Source organism: Centroberyx affinis, unplaced genomic scaffold, assembly GCF_046629955.1.
Source record: "Centroberyx affinis isolate AG114_WGS23_722 - 3 ecotype Tasmania unplaced genomic scaffold, CSIRO-AGI_Caff_v1 ptg004934l_1, whole genome shotgun sequence".
NCBI lineage: Eukaryota > Metazoa > Chordata > Actinopteri > Beryciformes > Berycidae > Centroberyx > Centroberyx affinis.
The window spans coordinates 107541-122557 of record NW_027282425.1 but is presented as its reverse complement, the minus strand read 5'-3'; the positions used below and the strand labels follow the sequence as shown (position 1 = coordinate 122557).

At 46.2% G+C, this 15017-nt stretch overlaps 1 protein-coding gene across 3 annotated transcripts in view; it reads right to left on the bottom strand.

Moving 5' to 3' along the window:
• mib1 (MIB E3 ubiquitin protein ligase 1) overlaps positions 1–15017 on the bottom strand; it is a 53957-nt gene that overhangs the window by 23149 nt on the left and 15791 nt on the right. For all 3 annotated transcript variants that reach the window (XM_071545511.1, XM_071545512.1, XM_071545513.1), the window contains exons 10-12: positions 14364–14471; positions 13926–14123; positions 13570–13721 (exon numbers count right to left, since the gene is read on the bottom strand). In XM_071545511.1, coding sequence (XP_071401612.1) covers positions 13570–13721; positions 13926–14123; positions 14364–14471 — 458 coding nt within the window. The remainder of the gene's footprint in view (positions 1–13569; positions 13722–13925; positions 14124–14363; positions 14472–15017) is intronic.

Sequence of the window (15017 nt, the reverse complement as noted above, 5' to 3'; positions counted from 1 at the left end):
GGAGTAGAGCGGAGCGGAGCGGGAACTATTTTTTGCACTGCTTGACTAAATATGGTCAGGGAGGTGGTGAGACAAGACACAGGAGCAGCCCAGCAACAGGGGCCGACGCATGTTTCAAATGCTTGGCTACCCACAAAGTGCTAACCGTTTAGCTTAGCTCTCCGCACTGTGGGGAGGGAAGCCGCTGGCTGGTCGGCCTCTTGTCCCTCATTTGCTGGCATTGTGTGCTGCGTGTGCTCCCTCTGCCCTCCCAGCAGCACTTGCATCCTCTCCTTGATCTTCTCCCACTAAAAGGTGACCCTTTTGTTGCACTGGCAGGAATGAATAAGTTCCATATCAAAAGATTTGCCCCATTAAGTATGAGAAGTATAGATACCAAAAATATCAGAAAGAAATAACAACATCCTCTGTCTCTAGTCTCTGACAATGGTAATCAAATTTGTACAGATCGCAAGGGGCTATTAAAAGTACAGCTGTCTGCTACTGTGGAGGAACAGCCGCCTTTTTTTTTTAAATACCTCTTTCACAATTCTGCTCTCAAACATTCAGTAAACTCCCTCTTCTAAGCTGCTGTATAAAGTTCCACTGAATAATAAAAGCACATTTTAGGAGCGGGATAAAGCTCTGGGGCTGTGTGTGTTGTTGGAATAAGAAAAAGGCAGGGTGGGAGGATGGTTGCTACACTTTCTGCCTCCTCCACCGACCAGGGCATCATCCCAGCTCTCTCCCTCAGAATGCACATGATGGAGAGGAGAGTGCTGCAGAGTTTCCCCCCTCCTTCTCTACCCTCTTCTCTCTCTCTCTCTCTCTCTCTGCCTCCCTTTTTCAAACGGCAGCTCTTCATGTCAGCTCAACGTCTTCCCCTTCTAAAGGTATGGCTTGTGTTTGTGTGGGAATGTGTGTGCATGCGTGTGTGTGTGTGTGCGCGCTTTCTCTCCTTTCCTCCTCCTCCCCTCCCTGACTCTGGCACTCAACCCACCCCCCGCCACCCCCTCCCCCCAATCAGAGAAGCTGATTCAGCGAGTCAGGCGTGCACCCAGCACACACGATGGCTGCAGCAGCTGGAGCGCTCTCTAGGTCATTATGGCTCTCTTCACTACGGGAAGAGGAGGAGAGGAGGGGAGGAGAGGAGGAGCAGCCCAGATAAGAAACTGATCTGACAGGTAATATATGCTCTTCCTTTGCTTTCGGACGGGAGTTTACCCCTGACGGGCCCTGACGTCTCCCGTCCTGTCTCTTCCCTCTCTCTTCTTTGGACGCGATCAGTTATTAACCGCATGGCTTGCCTGCGAGTCGTGTAGTCGAAAGGGGGAGTGGAATGTACTGTTCTGCAGCAGCAGCAGCACTGGGACAGAACTTAACCAGGGAACACCTCTGGGCTTTTTTCTCCTTTCCTGTATTTGTTCTTCTTGTCTTAGAAGAGGGGAAGAAAAAAGGCTTTATGAAAAAAAAAAGTATGGAGAGGAAGAAAGAGGATGCAGGTGGAGGTGGAAGAGGGAAAAGGGAGGCTGGGGAGTTGCTATGGTCCACATGGATTTTAGCCTTGCTTTTTGCACTCTCCACTCTATCTCTCTCATCTTGTTCTTTCTCTCTCCCTCCCTCCCTCTCTCTCCCGTCTTGCTCTCTCCCTCTCTCTCTCTTGTGTTCCTGGCACTGGCCGGACATGCTGCAGCAGCAGAGCTCTTTGGCTCATTAGGCTTCACGGTTGCAGCCCCGCCGCTATCTAATGACGGACTCGTTAACTCAAACCCGCACTGGTGTGGAGAGACATTCCCTTCTGCACAATTCGCCCTCTGCGTCGGACACCTTCCAAGCTTTTTTTGTGGCCATTACAAAAGGATACAATAATTACTGGGACTTTTTACATGTTGTCTTTTTCTTTTCTTTTTTTTATGCCTTTTTGGTTCTTTCTTAAACCAGTCCATTTTTGAAGTAAAGTGAGGGGTGGGGGAGGTCACTGTCTTTCTTAATTGATGGGAGGTAAGTTTGAGGACATGTCGCACTTTTAAGTGCGAGGATGGCTGAATGGGGCGGAAGGATGGAATGTGGGATGACGAAGCATCAGAATAACGAACGGCGGGCGGGCCAGGAGTTCTAAACAGGGGAAAAAGCGGATTGACGGCACACAGCTGTGAGAAGTGTATTAACACAGATGTGGGGGGGGGGGGGGGGAGGTGAGGATGGGTGGGAGGGGATATTGGGCGGCAACGGTTGGCTGTGTAGATGTGTGTCACTGGCTGAACCCATAGCACTTAGGGTAGTAACCCAGTTTCTTCTCTCTCTCTCTCTGTAACGGTTTGCTATAGGCTAGGCAGGGCATGCAGGGCACACAGTACTGCAGTGCTATCGCCCAAACCAGAACAGACACAACGGCCACCGAGCTCATTCGCTTGTTCACGTTCCCCAACCTCCAGCCCACTGTCGGTAGGGAGGAATTTCACCCCCTCTCTCTCCTATTTGCTCACCCTCTCGGGTGGCTGTGACATTTCCTAAACAGGACGTCACACCTTTAGGACCAGGCTCATCCACCTGCCCAACCCTATCTTTGTGCTGAGAACAACTGTCACCTCCGGTTCAACCTCTCCTCATTACTATTCTAAACCCTTCTCTGCTAAACACATTGCACCACTTCTTGCCATTTATACAGTTATACATCACCCATTCTCCAAAATCACCTAACAGCAACACCTAATCTTGCCCCCCACCCCATTCATTTTCTCTTTACACCCATTGCCTCAGCATTCAGCCTGCTAGTTGGCAAAGCGGGGTTGGGGGCAGTGTTGACTTGTGGAATGTGTTGGTCTGGGGCAAAGATTCATTAGAGACTTACTGAACATTTCACGCCACCATGCAAATGGTTATTGATCTATTCCACCCACTCTCCAATAGAACAGCTGCTCTCACTGTAAACACAGACAGGTGAAGCTACATCAGGGAAAAAGGAGGTGAGAAAAAAGGGAGCAAAAAATAGTGAACTGTGTGTTTGGGGGGAGAGAGAGAGATAGAGAGAGAGAGAGAGAGAGAGAAAGAGAGAGAGAGAGAGAGAGAGAGAGAGAGAGAGAGAGGAGGGAGGGGGGCAGTATACCCAGGACCAATCCACAAGTGCTGAGTGGGCATTAGCGCCTGCATGTGACCTATGGCCTGCCTCTGCGCCTAAAGCCCAAATCCTGCTCACAATAGCTTCCTGTTCCACTTGGATCACCCTCGTTTTCAAACATCAGCAAGCGCTCCAACAGGCCACTGGGGACGTCGCTGACACAGGAGAGACATGTGAGGGACAGGCGAGAGGGAGGTACATTCTGGTAGAAGTGAGACGGGGGAAAGGAAGAAGGAAGAGTAGATATTTCAGGAGACAGAGAGGGAGATGATGGTGAGAGAGAAAGACTGAGAGAGAAGTGGGAGGGGAGAGAGGTGAGAATGTGTAGTATGTCAGTAGGGCCATTAAGCTTGTAGGTGCACCCCTGCTCCCAGGACACAGCAACCGATCCTTGCACAAGACAAGGTGTACAAGGGGGCACACAACACCAAGGACGCTCTATCAAGGAGAAAACTCTTCCCTTCTTTGCTGCTGTTTCTGCCTAACCTTTAAATCAACCTCCTCCCCATTTTTTTTCTGGAAGAAGAAAAAGGACCACCCTCTAACTGCTGAAAAAAGGGAGGTGGAAGAGAACAGCACCCAAGCTGTATTCCTCCCCCTGATCCTCATGGTTTCTCCCAGTTCTCTAGAGGACAGCGGGGGTCACTGGGACAGCCGGCTATGGTATGGACTGCAACACTTCTGATATGTTCGGGGGCGGGGGGACTGGTGGTTCAGCCTTACATGGCAACTAAAGGAAAGCCTTGAGCGTTGAACTGAATTTACACTCAAAGTCACCTTACGGTGCAGACTGCCATACTTGGGAGAGAGAACGGTGAGGAAAAATGTTCTGCTCACAACTTCCCTGACCTTGGTGAAAGGTGAGAAAATGTCATATCTGAGATTACCTCCTTGGTGTACATACTTCTTTATGTACCCATATGAACATATGATAGCTATGGAATGTAAAGAAGTATGTATTCTTGGTGAGGTGAGTCCTCGCACTGGGAAAATGATGTTGGGCAGCACTGTCTAAGGATATGTCTCATGCTATGGAGATTGTTAATACGGCTGTGATCATGGTGTGAGTGAAAATAGCAGGCACAGTGGAGAGAGAGAGAGAGAGTGAGGGAGAGAGGGAGAGAGAGAGTGTGTGAATGTGAGTGGTAGGGCTCATACATTAGCTATACTGTCTCTGGGCAGTCTCACTGCAGCAATAATCGCTGTAGGGAACTTACTGCTTTCTCAAACTGGCTGACTTGGCCAATAAAAATCTCTCATCCAAGATATGCCAACAATTCTTAGGACAATTATGTAGGTTACCATAAAAAGATAGCGATCATGTGTTTGGTCTTGCTCTGTTAAACTGATAGCAGTGTGAATTTAGCATACCACCTCCGCCAACTAAAGGGCTAACAGTCGCCCTGCGACATCGCCATATGAACAGGGCCTCCTTTCATTATTGGGTGATTTTACTGCATTACAGCCCTTGAAATGCGGCCAGCTGCAACTTAGCCCCAACTTCAGCAAGCAGAATGGTATGCTAGAGCTGCCCCTGACCATTAATACTATAATCTTTTCCAATAGTCCCACATGGCTCAGGCAGGAGAAAGAAGGGAAGGTGAATTGGGCCAAAACTCTGCCATCGCTGCTGCCTTTTTTTTTTCTGTGCAACTGAAAGAGCAGGAGAGAGTTGCTGAGGAGGCAGATCAGAGAGGCGCTGAGGCCGCTGCTGCCACAAGCTGGCTCTACCCCAGTGCTGTATCATATGGCTGCCGTGTTAACCATCCTGTGTGTCTAACTATGACCCCCCCTCCCTTTATGCCCCCGCCCTCATCTCCGCCTCCACCCCCATCAACCCGGCTGCCCCATACTCCCCTCCCTGTTTCCCTTGATTCCTGCTCTCATTGTTCACGTTTGCTATGCTTGCCAAATGCTTTGCTGGGCCGCATGGCAGTCAGATTAGGCCATCGAAAAGTGACAATGCAGGATCAGGGTCAACTCTGGCCTGTCAGCTGATTCCAATTGTAGACTGCTTCAAACAAATAAAGGCAACAGAACAGGGACAGAGGGACAGAGAGAGAGAGAGCGAGGGGGGGAGGTGGGGAGCTGTTTGCATGGCCAGCTATTCATATCTAGCACTTTCACCTATTCTAATACCTTTCACTCTCTCGCTGCCCCCGTCCCTGGATCATGGACAAGGTCAGGCCAGTACCAGTTTAAGCAAGGGTTTACCCTCTTTTAACACATTTGCTTTAGATGCACTGCTTTGCTTGAGGTCTTTTTTTCCCATTGCATTTTGGGTCCAGTTTTAAAAAGGAAAAAAAAAAACTAAAACATTTAATAAATCAGACTTTTAATGGCAGAAAATAGACTGTGTGGGCGATGCGATAACTATTTGAGGTCTGCATAGACAAATTAGCTAATTAGTGGATCAACAAAATTGATTTACATTTACACCAGTGATTGTGCCTACTACTGACAAACCTTGTAAAGCTGATCTATGAAACTGTAAAACTAAAACACCTATCTACTGTTCCTTCATCAAACCCGGTTTCTTTTGTTAAATGGCAATGTTGTTTGGTAGAGGCTGCAGGATGGGATCTGTCTGTGCCGACAAAATGCCTACCACAGAAGTGCAGACCAGTGCAGTGGAGCAATGGAAAAGCATACGCATGCCACTTTAGTACTACAGCACTATTCTAATGAAATATACGACACTTCATTCTGAATTGATTAATATGCCAAGTCTAGCGCCAACTTATTCCATTTGCCGTGGATGAGAGAAAAAAAATGTAAGCTGAATTGAGATGCTTAATGTTGACAGTCGGCAATCCTGTTTCACTGGCATCTGGACAAAGGTTAAAAAATAAATAAATAAATATTGAAATCATAAACAGAAAGAAATGGGGTTTGTAACCTACGCATCCCTTTCCAACTTTCCATTTTTTGCTTCAGTAAAGTCATATTTGATGCATGAAGACTAAAATGGAGGCAGCACTCAAGTTTTTCACTGAGCCGAAGGGGAAGGGCCTAGGCTTGAAGGCAGACCTTACAACACCTCATGGTACACGCATTTGTAAAGATTAACTATTTTGTTTCTTCAACAGATGCTAAATGGGATTAAAGCAGCTGATAATAACTCAACTTGAAAACAGCCACACTTTAATAGACAACTGAGAAAAGGTCAGCTCATTAAACCAAAAAACACAAAATAAAAAGTCCTATTTCTGAAAAAGTTGAGGATGAGAGCTCTGGAAAGACACTGCCTCTTATTTCTCCATTTAGACTCATCTGTATGTGTCTATGTTTGTTTGTCTGACTCTTTTCTGTCAAGACATTGGTTGTGACTGGGTTGTGACTGTGTGTGTGTGTGTGTGTGTGTGTGTGTGTGTGTGTGTATATTTGGAGGGGGGGGGTGCATGGCTTGCACTGCATGTTCCTCCTAGGGCCCTCAATAGCAATGACCTGCTGTCTGAGTGACACACACAGCAGATGCTGACATTATCAAATGCTCAGTGCCTGTCGTCCCCCCTGCTTTTGCCCTGTTATGGCCAGTAGACGAGGTGAGCAGCCTGGCCACCTGACTCTGCTCTGAGAGATTGTGTGTGTGTGTGTGTGTGTATGTGTGTGTAAGAGAGCAAGCATGTGTGTGTATGTTACAAATAGACCTGCCTCTGGTGTGCCATATCAAGCTGGCCCTGTGTTGACCTCCAGCCTGTCTACAAGCAGTTCTGTATATCCCTCAGCTGTCGCTGGCCACTCTGAGAAACTCACTTATGTCTTGGCAGAAAAAAGTCAATAATTATAAAAGCTGACTATGCTTCAAATCCCTCTTACAAAATAGTACAAAGAAACATTAGCGATGATAAAAGAGAAAGCCGTGAGGGCCGAAAAAAAAACAAGCTATAAACGGCATTATTTTACTGTGCGTGAAAGCAAAGAGACATAAAACAATCTGCCCTCAGTCACTGTTCATATTGTACCATCTAAAAATCAGTCTCTAGGACTTAAATGACTGTTCTAAATTAATGTTGTGACTTGACACCCCAGAGTGCTGCTGTAGGAGTGCGAGTGAGAGAGATTGTGTGCGTGTGCGTCTGCATTTGTCTGTTGGCCGTCTTGGTGACCGGAGCGGCAGTGTGCTTGCAGCAGGGCCCATCTGTCAGAGCCTGTAATTGCTACATGACTCCAGGACATTTGACTCAAGTGCACCGCCACAGATTATTATTATCCTTTTCTCAGGGAACAATTTTTCTCACTCTCTGGGAGGGGGCAAGAATAAAACTTAAAAAGATAGCAACGAGGACAAATAGGCTGCCTGGGAGGCAGCAAAGGAGAAAGTTAGGTAGGGTTAATCAACTGCACCTATCCGTTTGCTGGTGTGGTGCCCTATGGTGTGTAGTGTGCCATATAGAGTGGTGAAAGTGTGAGAGAGAGAGAGAGAGAGAGAGAAAGAGAGAGAGAGTTGTCCATTTCAGCTAGTGGGTGCACACAGTATGATGAGCCACACCTCAGCTGCTGATGAGATGTTCAAATGCAACATGTCCTCTCCTTGCTCCCATGTGTCGTTCTACTGGCTCCGTTGGACAAAACTATATTGCGGTAGAGACTCAGAACACTTCACTAACAGTTCCCACTTCTGTCTCTGAAAATGGCGATTCCACAATGCTTTGCTAAAGCTGGTAAAATGGAACCAAATCACCTCTTGAATGGATTTGGTCCCCTTCAACCAGCTGTAGCTATGCTTTGATGACTACGGGAGATCCCTTTGCTGCGATGACTTCAACAGAATCTCTGTAATGACCAGCAGGGCATGCAATGATGATGACTAGCCTATGACTTTCCCCTATCTTCAACATCTGGAGTGTTCATTGATTAAGTGTCATGTTCCATGCTAAACCTGTCTCTTTTTTGACTAATAAAAAGACCAATCCCAGCTTCAAACCTTTGTTATGGTCCCCTTTTCTGAGTTCTGAGTTATGTTGCCTCTCTGCCCCCAGAGAGATTGATATTCTGACCACACCATCAACGGCTGTTTCAAAAATAGCAGGGGGTAGACATACTGTATGCGCTATTTCAGAAACACAGCGCTCACATGTCTGTGTGAGAATGTACGGCTGCCTAGCTAAGACACCTCCTAAACTGACTGTCACTGGATGATAACAGTCAATTACACTGTGGGGGGATTGGCAAAAAACAAGGGAGAGAGCCAACGCAGCACAGCAGGATACAATGGCATTGTAAAGAGGAGATCTGAGAAAGAATTAAGGGTGCAAGGGAAAGAAGGGGGTAGATACAGTTGTGTGGTTAGTGTGCACACCACACACACACACCCGCACACACACACACACACTTTGGCCCCTTTCCCCTACAGCCTCCTGTAGTGAGGTTGGACAAGGAGGGGTAGATAAGAGCCAGATGCTCTAGAGGACAGGAGCTGAACGCACAAATCACAGGAGCAGACCCCTCACAGACAGTTACAGTCTCACACACTCACTCACTGCTGCCGCAGTATAGGCAGGCAGATCAAACTAAACCCCCATCGCACACAATGTCCCCTGCCCTCCCTCCTTTTCTGTCTCTCTTCACCTCTCTCTTCCTAATTTGGCTGTCAGTTAAGCCTATGTCAAACTGACCCGTTCTCTCACTCAGACAACACAAATCATAACTAGATGCAACATGACAAAATGGCTAGTTCAAAGAGTGATCTGAAATCACTATTTGTAGACCTAATTATTCAAACTGATTCAAGGACAGGGTGGGCCTAGAGCAGTGGTCTCCAGTCCTCAGGACCCCCAAGTACTGCTGGTTTTCATTCTAGCTTTCATTCATTCTAGGGACTGATTTAGAGCTGGGACACCTGGTGAATGCAATTAAATACCTGGCAGGATAGAAAACCAGCAGTACCCTGGGTCCCGAGGAGTTGGGAACCATTGGTCTAGAGGACTCACAGGGTTGAAGTTGTTCGGCAAGTAGCTGACGATAAAATGTAAAGTCAAAAGCCTTAGTAGACATCAAGTGTTTGATTATTGTAATCCTCACATCACCTTCAAAGAGAAATTCCTCTTTCGAATTTTGGAAAAATGGGCTTATGTTTGGCCAATAACCATGACAACCTATGCGGGTAATGTAAGAGGAGTTAGCCTACACAACTGCAGTAGCCCAATCAAGCCTTTCCGATTCACCTAACCTGAGTGAGCGAGAGAAGGTGATAAACTCCTACTTCCACCAATGCCAGCAGCGGTGAACAGTGGAACACAGCAGTAAGTCCCCAGAAATACAAACATTTGGCCCATTTTGCACAGTTGTATCTCCACAGGCCAAGAACACTATTTTCTATCTAATTATGATCCCTGTTATGACGACTACCATTATGGTGTCGCCTATTAGTTCTGGCAGAGTGAACCATTAGATTGGGAATACTTGTCGGCATTTCAGAACAAAGCGTGAACACAAGCAGTGCCCTGTGTACTCCAGGTGAGGCGATTACCATACGGGGCTGTCCTGTACGTCGCAGTATTAAAAGAAGGCTGGGCGCCATATTAAAGAGAGGGAGGTGGGCAAATATTAAAAGGGGGTGACATGTAAAAGGGTGCAGACCGCCGCTGCAGGGCTTGTTTGGAGCCCGTTTATGAGTCACGGGCTATTAATCGTATTGTTTACAGTGCTGTAGCAGCTACTGGCTTCTAGCAGCCCGAGGGAGAGACACAGAGACGAGCCAGGCTCTCCTCGCAGGCAGAAGCTGCGGTAAACACACACAGACAGAACACACATTATGGATGTCCGAGGAAAACCTTTTCCTAACTTGTTACCCCTGGTTATTCCAGTGCTTTCAATTTACTAGCAATTGTAAAACTTAACAACTAGGCCTAATTTATGAGGAATTGTATTTATACACGGGGTAACTGTGTGTGGGTGTGTGCGTGTGTGTGAGAGTAATGAACAGGGTGATATATAGTTAAGCTCTCAGATTACCGGGCACCCCTGCTGGTGGAGTTGATTTGTCTCAGTATTTGGGACTCCACAAGGCCAGATTCATCTGTCACCTACAGGGTTCCTCCTCTGTCTCCTCCTCCATCTTCTTTCCACCACTGGAAGACCCACCAGCGTTCTTACAAAGCCCAGACACATTACACACACACACACACCAGGGTCTCTGATGCACTCTCTGCTTGGATCCAAAAAACTAGCATTTGATGTTGATAGCTTACATCGCTTATGAAGAGAAAGTGAGGCAGAACACAAGCCAGCGAGAGTGTTTTTTTTCCGTTTTACATGGAGGGTCTTGTCGTAGTGTTGATCAGAAAAGATAGATTAGATTTGTTTTAGCCAGGCTTCTAGCAACTGTACACAAGAACATTCTGTGCCGTTACTCAATCTAAACATGAGGAGGAGGAGTGGACGCAATTATGAACGTTACTGTTGTGAAGCAATGATAACGACAATCATTAGCCAGCCACCTAAATGAGAGGAGTCCAGCTTCACATCCTTCTTCCGAGAGGCTCAGCGCTGCTTCCGATCCAAGCACCTCTTCATGACGTTTACCGGGGGTACTTTTCGGCTATACGATTCTACAGCAGGACTTCCTCCAAGCACTAAATCGAAACAACCTCCTCTCCACTAAAAAACACACCAGTCAAACTACTTTCACTTCAACCTAGGGAGAGGTTTTAGGACTTGGGCTGAATCTACAGGACTGTCTCCGCGATATTGCGGGAGCTCGAGCGTGAAATAAAAGTAAATGGCCAGATTGGAGAAGGCAACATATATCTTCGTTTCTCTGAAGGCGAGGGGACAGAGCATGGACCGAAGCAAGTGCCACACACACACACACACATGCACACGCACAACACGACAGGGGCCCTGCAATGGGAAATACTGACTCTAGTACTTTTCACCTCCAAGTCAATAACAGACTGAGGCCTGTGATATTACACACAAGAGGGTGCTATGTAAGTCCTAAGGGTGACCAGCACTCTACTTCCTTCTACACTGAATTCTGGTGTTCTGGTCTGCCCTTTACACACACACATAAGGCTTCATATAAAACTATAACTGAACATACTGTGTATATATATATATATGTGTAAAATATTACGGCGCAATGAAAAATGACTTCAATACATTTCCGGGTATGAGGCTTCCAGTACAATATCAAGCGCAGGCTGATTACAGTCCAGATTACTGTCTAATAGGCTATGTATCAGGGTGCTGGTTGGTCGAAGCAGGCCGGGGCTTTAAACAGGCTTTAATGCAGGCTGTGCCAGAGGTGGAGGGCTGGATCTGGCCACGCTTGTGGCAGGTGGCAACTGCTCCACTGCCCTCTGACCCCAATTCCATTTGTCCTCATGCCAAAAGAATGTGTGCCAGTGAAGGGAATGACATTTGGCCTGGGACAAACACACACACACACACACATGCACACGCGCACACCAAGAGCTCAGCCAGGGAGGCAGCTGTTGACTTTTCGAAAAAACCCTCCAGAGTCTATAATCCTGACCCTATAACACCAACGTCCATCACCTTAAGAGGCCCTGGATGATCAACCTGATACAGACAGCAGTCTCTCTGAGCCATCCTTAATAATCTCATGGTTGAGAGACCAGAAAAAACCCGCCACAGAGTGGAGCTTCAACCAGGTGGAGCCAGAAATAGCTGTGGCCAAGGATGAGGCAAACCGCTGCTGCTGTTGCCACGCAGGCCACCCGCTTTAGGCTAGCCTCTGCTAACAACACAGAGCAATAGACCAGCATAACAGTAAAAAGAAACAACTAATGAACTTCAAGGGCTATTAGCTACACGGCAAAAAAAAAAAATCACAACATGACAGATGCTTTCAGGGCCTCAAAGGTAGTCTAATGTCAATTTAAATCCATACCATCTGTTGGGGAGATGGATAAAGCCTATAGGCCTGCTTCAAACTTCAATGAATGTCAAACTGCATTGAGTGCCAAAACAGATCTAAACCCAACACAACCGCTAATCTTCCCTGAACTTTTGGGGTCTCATATCTGCACAAAAATCAAATGGACATTTGGCATGGACAATTGGCATTTAACTACTTTTGAATTTTAAATGGAATCTGTGGGCAAGAATTGCAAACGATTATCCACATAATGCCGCCATTTGATTATTATTTGATTGTACCTGTGCAAGGAGCAGAATATAGATACAGACTTCTATGATTTATAATTTTCCCTAAGAAAAAGCAACATTCTAAGGCTTTGCAGTTGTTAAAAAAAACATTCTGCTTTGTTCTGTTTTAAAATGGCTACTGATCTCTCTCAAATTGTAATCAGAATTTTTGTAAATTGATGAATGCAGTAGCGTATTAGATTGTGCCCGATTGGCGACGCTGAATAAAATGTGATCGACTTTTGTGCAGTTTGAATGAAACTTGTGTAGCCCGCTAGTAACCTGGGTAATCTTGCAGGTAATTAATTATACATACAGGGTTCCTGCATATTTTTCATATTAATCCTTTTTTCAATTTTGGTTGTTGTTTAATATGATGTATGCTGATAGTGGCCTGACAATATGATAATCAACTAGACCCAAACAATTCACAGTTGAAGATTATTCTTCACAACAAATATTACAATATATGAAATTACCACATATTGTGAGATGCTATATTTTTCCAGATGCTTGAGACCTGCAGAGGAACCCTGCATTGCAATGGAAGGTGGAAAAACCTAGTCTGTCTCCTAATTCACGTCTTTACTACACTACAATTCAAATCTTCACGTCATTGGCGTGAGCCCGGAAGTCATTCATTCTTATGGAGGATGATTAAGTAACGGATTAGGAGTAACAGATTAGTGCCCCAGCAGTGGCCACTGGCAATGGATGGTTGCCAGACGCAGAGGATGAATTCTAGCTGTGGTTTTATGAGACAGGAGCTTGAAAACAATGTCTCTCTCCATTAAATAAGTCTCACAGAAAATTGGGGATTTTTGAAAAAGTTTTGACTTATTTTCAAAAGTTTCATATTGGTTGATAATAATGATGTTGTTGGTTATTATTATATGTGGTTTGGCATTTTATTAAAATGCTGATTAAATGCTGATTAAAGAGACGTTATTAAATGTGAAAGTGTGTGTGTTCTGAAATTGTTTCTTAGTTTTCTAGTTGTGCCGAGTGTAATGTTCAGTACATAAGTAAGAATTTATCAGTTGAGACATTATTCAACTCTCAACATTTAATGATTGTGGTATGATTGCCAGAAGTGCACCCCAAAACAGTTAGTCTTGTGCCTGGCCATTATCCGTGAACTAACTGTGATATTAATAGAAATATGCAAGGCTTTTATGGTAATATTTTAAGATTAGGCATGTCGGAATCTAATTTAGGCTTTATTGGCAGCATGAGGACAATTGTTGAGATCTGAAGGAATTCTGCCTCCACAGATTCCACCTAATAATTTCCTGGACCCTGATAGGACATCAAGCAGAGGCGACAGCTGGCGGCGGCAGGGGTGTGTCTCATACCTGGGGTTTCCTCGCAGGGCGGCGTGATGCAGGGCATTAAAGCCATTGTTGTTGGTGATGGTGACGTCGGCACCAGCTTCAAGCAGCACTGAAAGCATGTCATCTCTCTTCTTGCTGATGGCATCATGCAGGGGCGTGTCACCCTCCGAATCCTGTGGGGAGGAAACCTCTTGTCACTTACTGTCACTCAGTAATTCACACCATCTATGTCATGTCAAGTCAAAAACGACCTCTCCACTATTATAACACATCTCCACACTGGATTCTGCGTGAAAATCAATGCACACCATTGACATTTCTAATGTCATATACTGTGTTGTGAAGCATTTCTGTGCAGGTGAATAAAAAAATTATACCTGGAGGCTAGGGTGGCAGCCAAAGTCCAGTAGGGTTTTGACCACCTGCAGGTGGCCCTTGTTGACAGCAATGTGTAGTGGCGTCTGCCTACGCTTGTTCCTGGCGTTCAAGTCAGCCCCGCCCCTCTGCAGCACCTCAATGACAGATCCCTCATCACCAAAGGCTGCGTGGTGCACCGCCCGGTCTCCATCTTTGTCCTGAGGACAGTGACAAATCAGCATAATGACGCAATGCTAAGACTGATTGGATTTCCCCACTTTTTCCACTCATGATGTGAAAGACTGAAGGCTAAAATAGGCTGAGGTGTGTCTGTGTCTGTGTGTGTGTGTGCGTGTCTGTGTGTGTGTGTTGGTGGTTCTAATAACAATTTAATGGCATGAATAATAAAGGCAAGTATGAATACTGAGGGAGGAAAGAGTTTCTTTAACTATACAAACCTCAGCCTCCAGGTCGACGTTGTGTTTGAGCAGCAGCTTGAGCACATCCACGTGACCGTTCTGACTGGCTGCCTGCATAGCAGTGTGTCCAGCACACTGTCCGTTCACCTGCAAAGACGTGAAAAGTCAGAGTGAGAAAATGTGTGTGTGTTTGTCAATGTCATGTCGCATGTTTTTATGGATATCAACTGAACTAGCTGTTCACCTGAAGCACCACCAGATTAGTGAGTTTGTGTTTAAGTGTGTGTGTGTGTGCTTAAGTGCGTGAGTATGTGAATGTGTGTGTGTGTGTGTGTGTGTGTGTCATCACCAACTGCAGCACTGCAATAACTCAGAGCATAAATATTAATGCGGACTCCTTTGGGAGTCTTGAGACGTCTCTTGTCCTGGCGGGCGGATCACTTGGCCAGGCTCAGTGTGCTCAGCTTTAAGCAAATAATTCCACTGAAAGGCGGTAGGGCACCTGGCCAGCCTTCACCACACTGACACACACACACACATATACACGCACGCACGCGCATGCACCCACTCTGAGTGAGGACAGTATTGCAGAGCATTCAGGAGGCTAGACCTAACCAGCTCTCATAAGCTGTATGGAGCACAGGCCTCTGTCCCCCACAAATGGGTGTTTGCCCTAGTCTGTAGCCTGTGTCA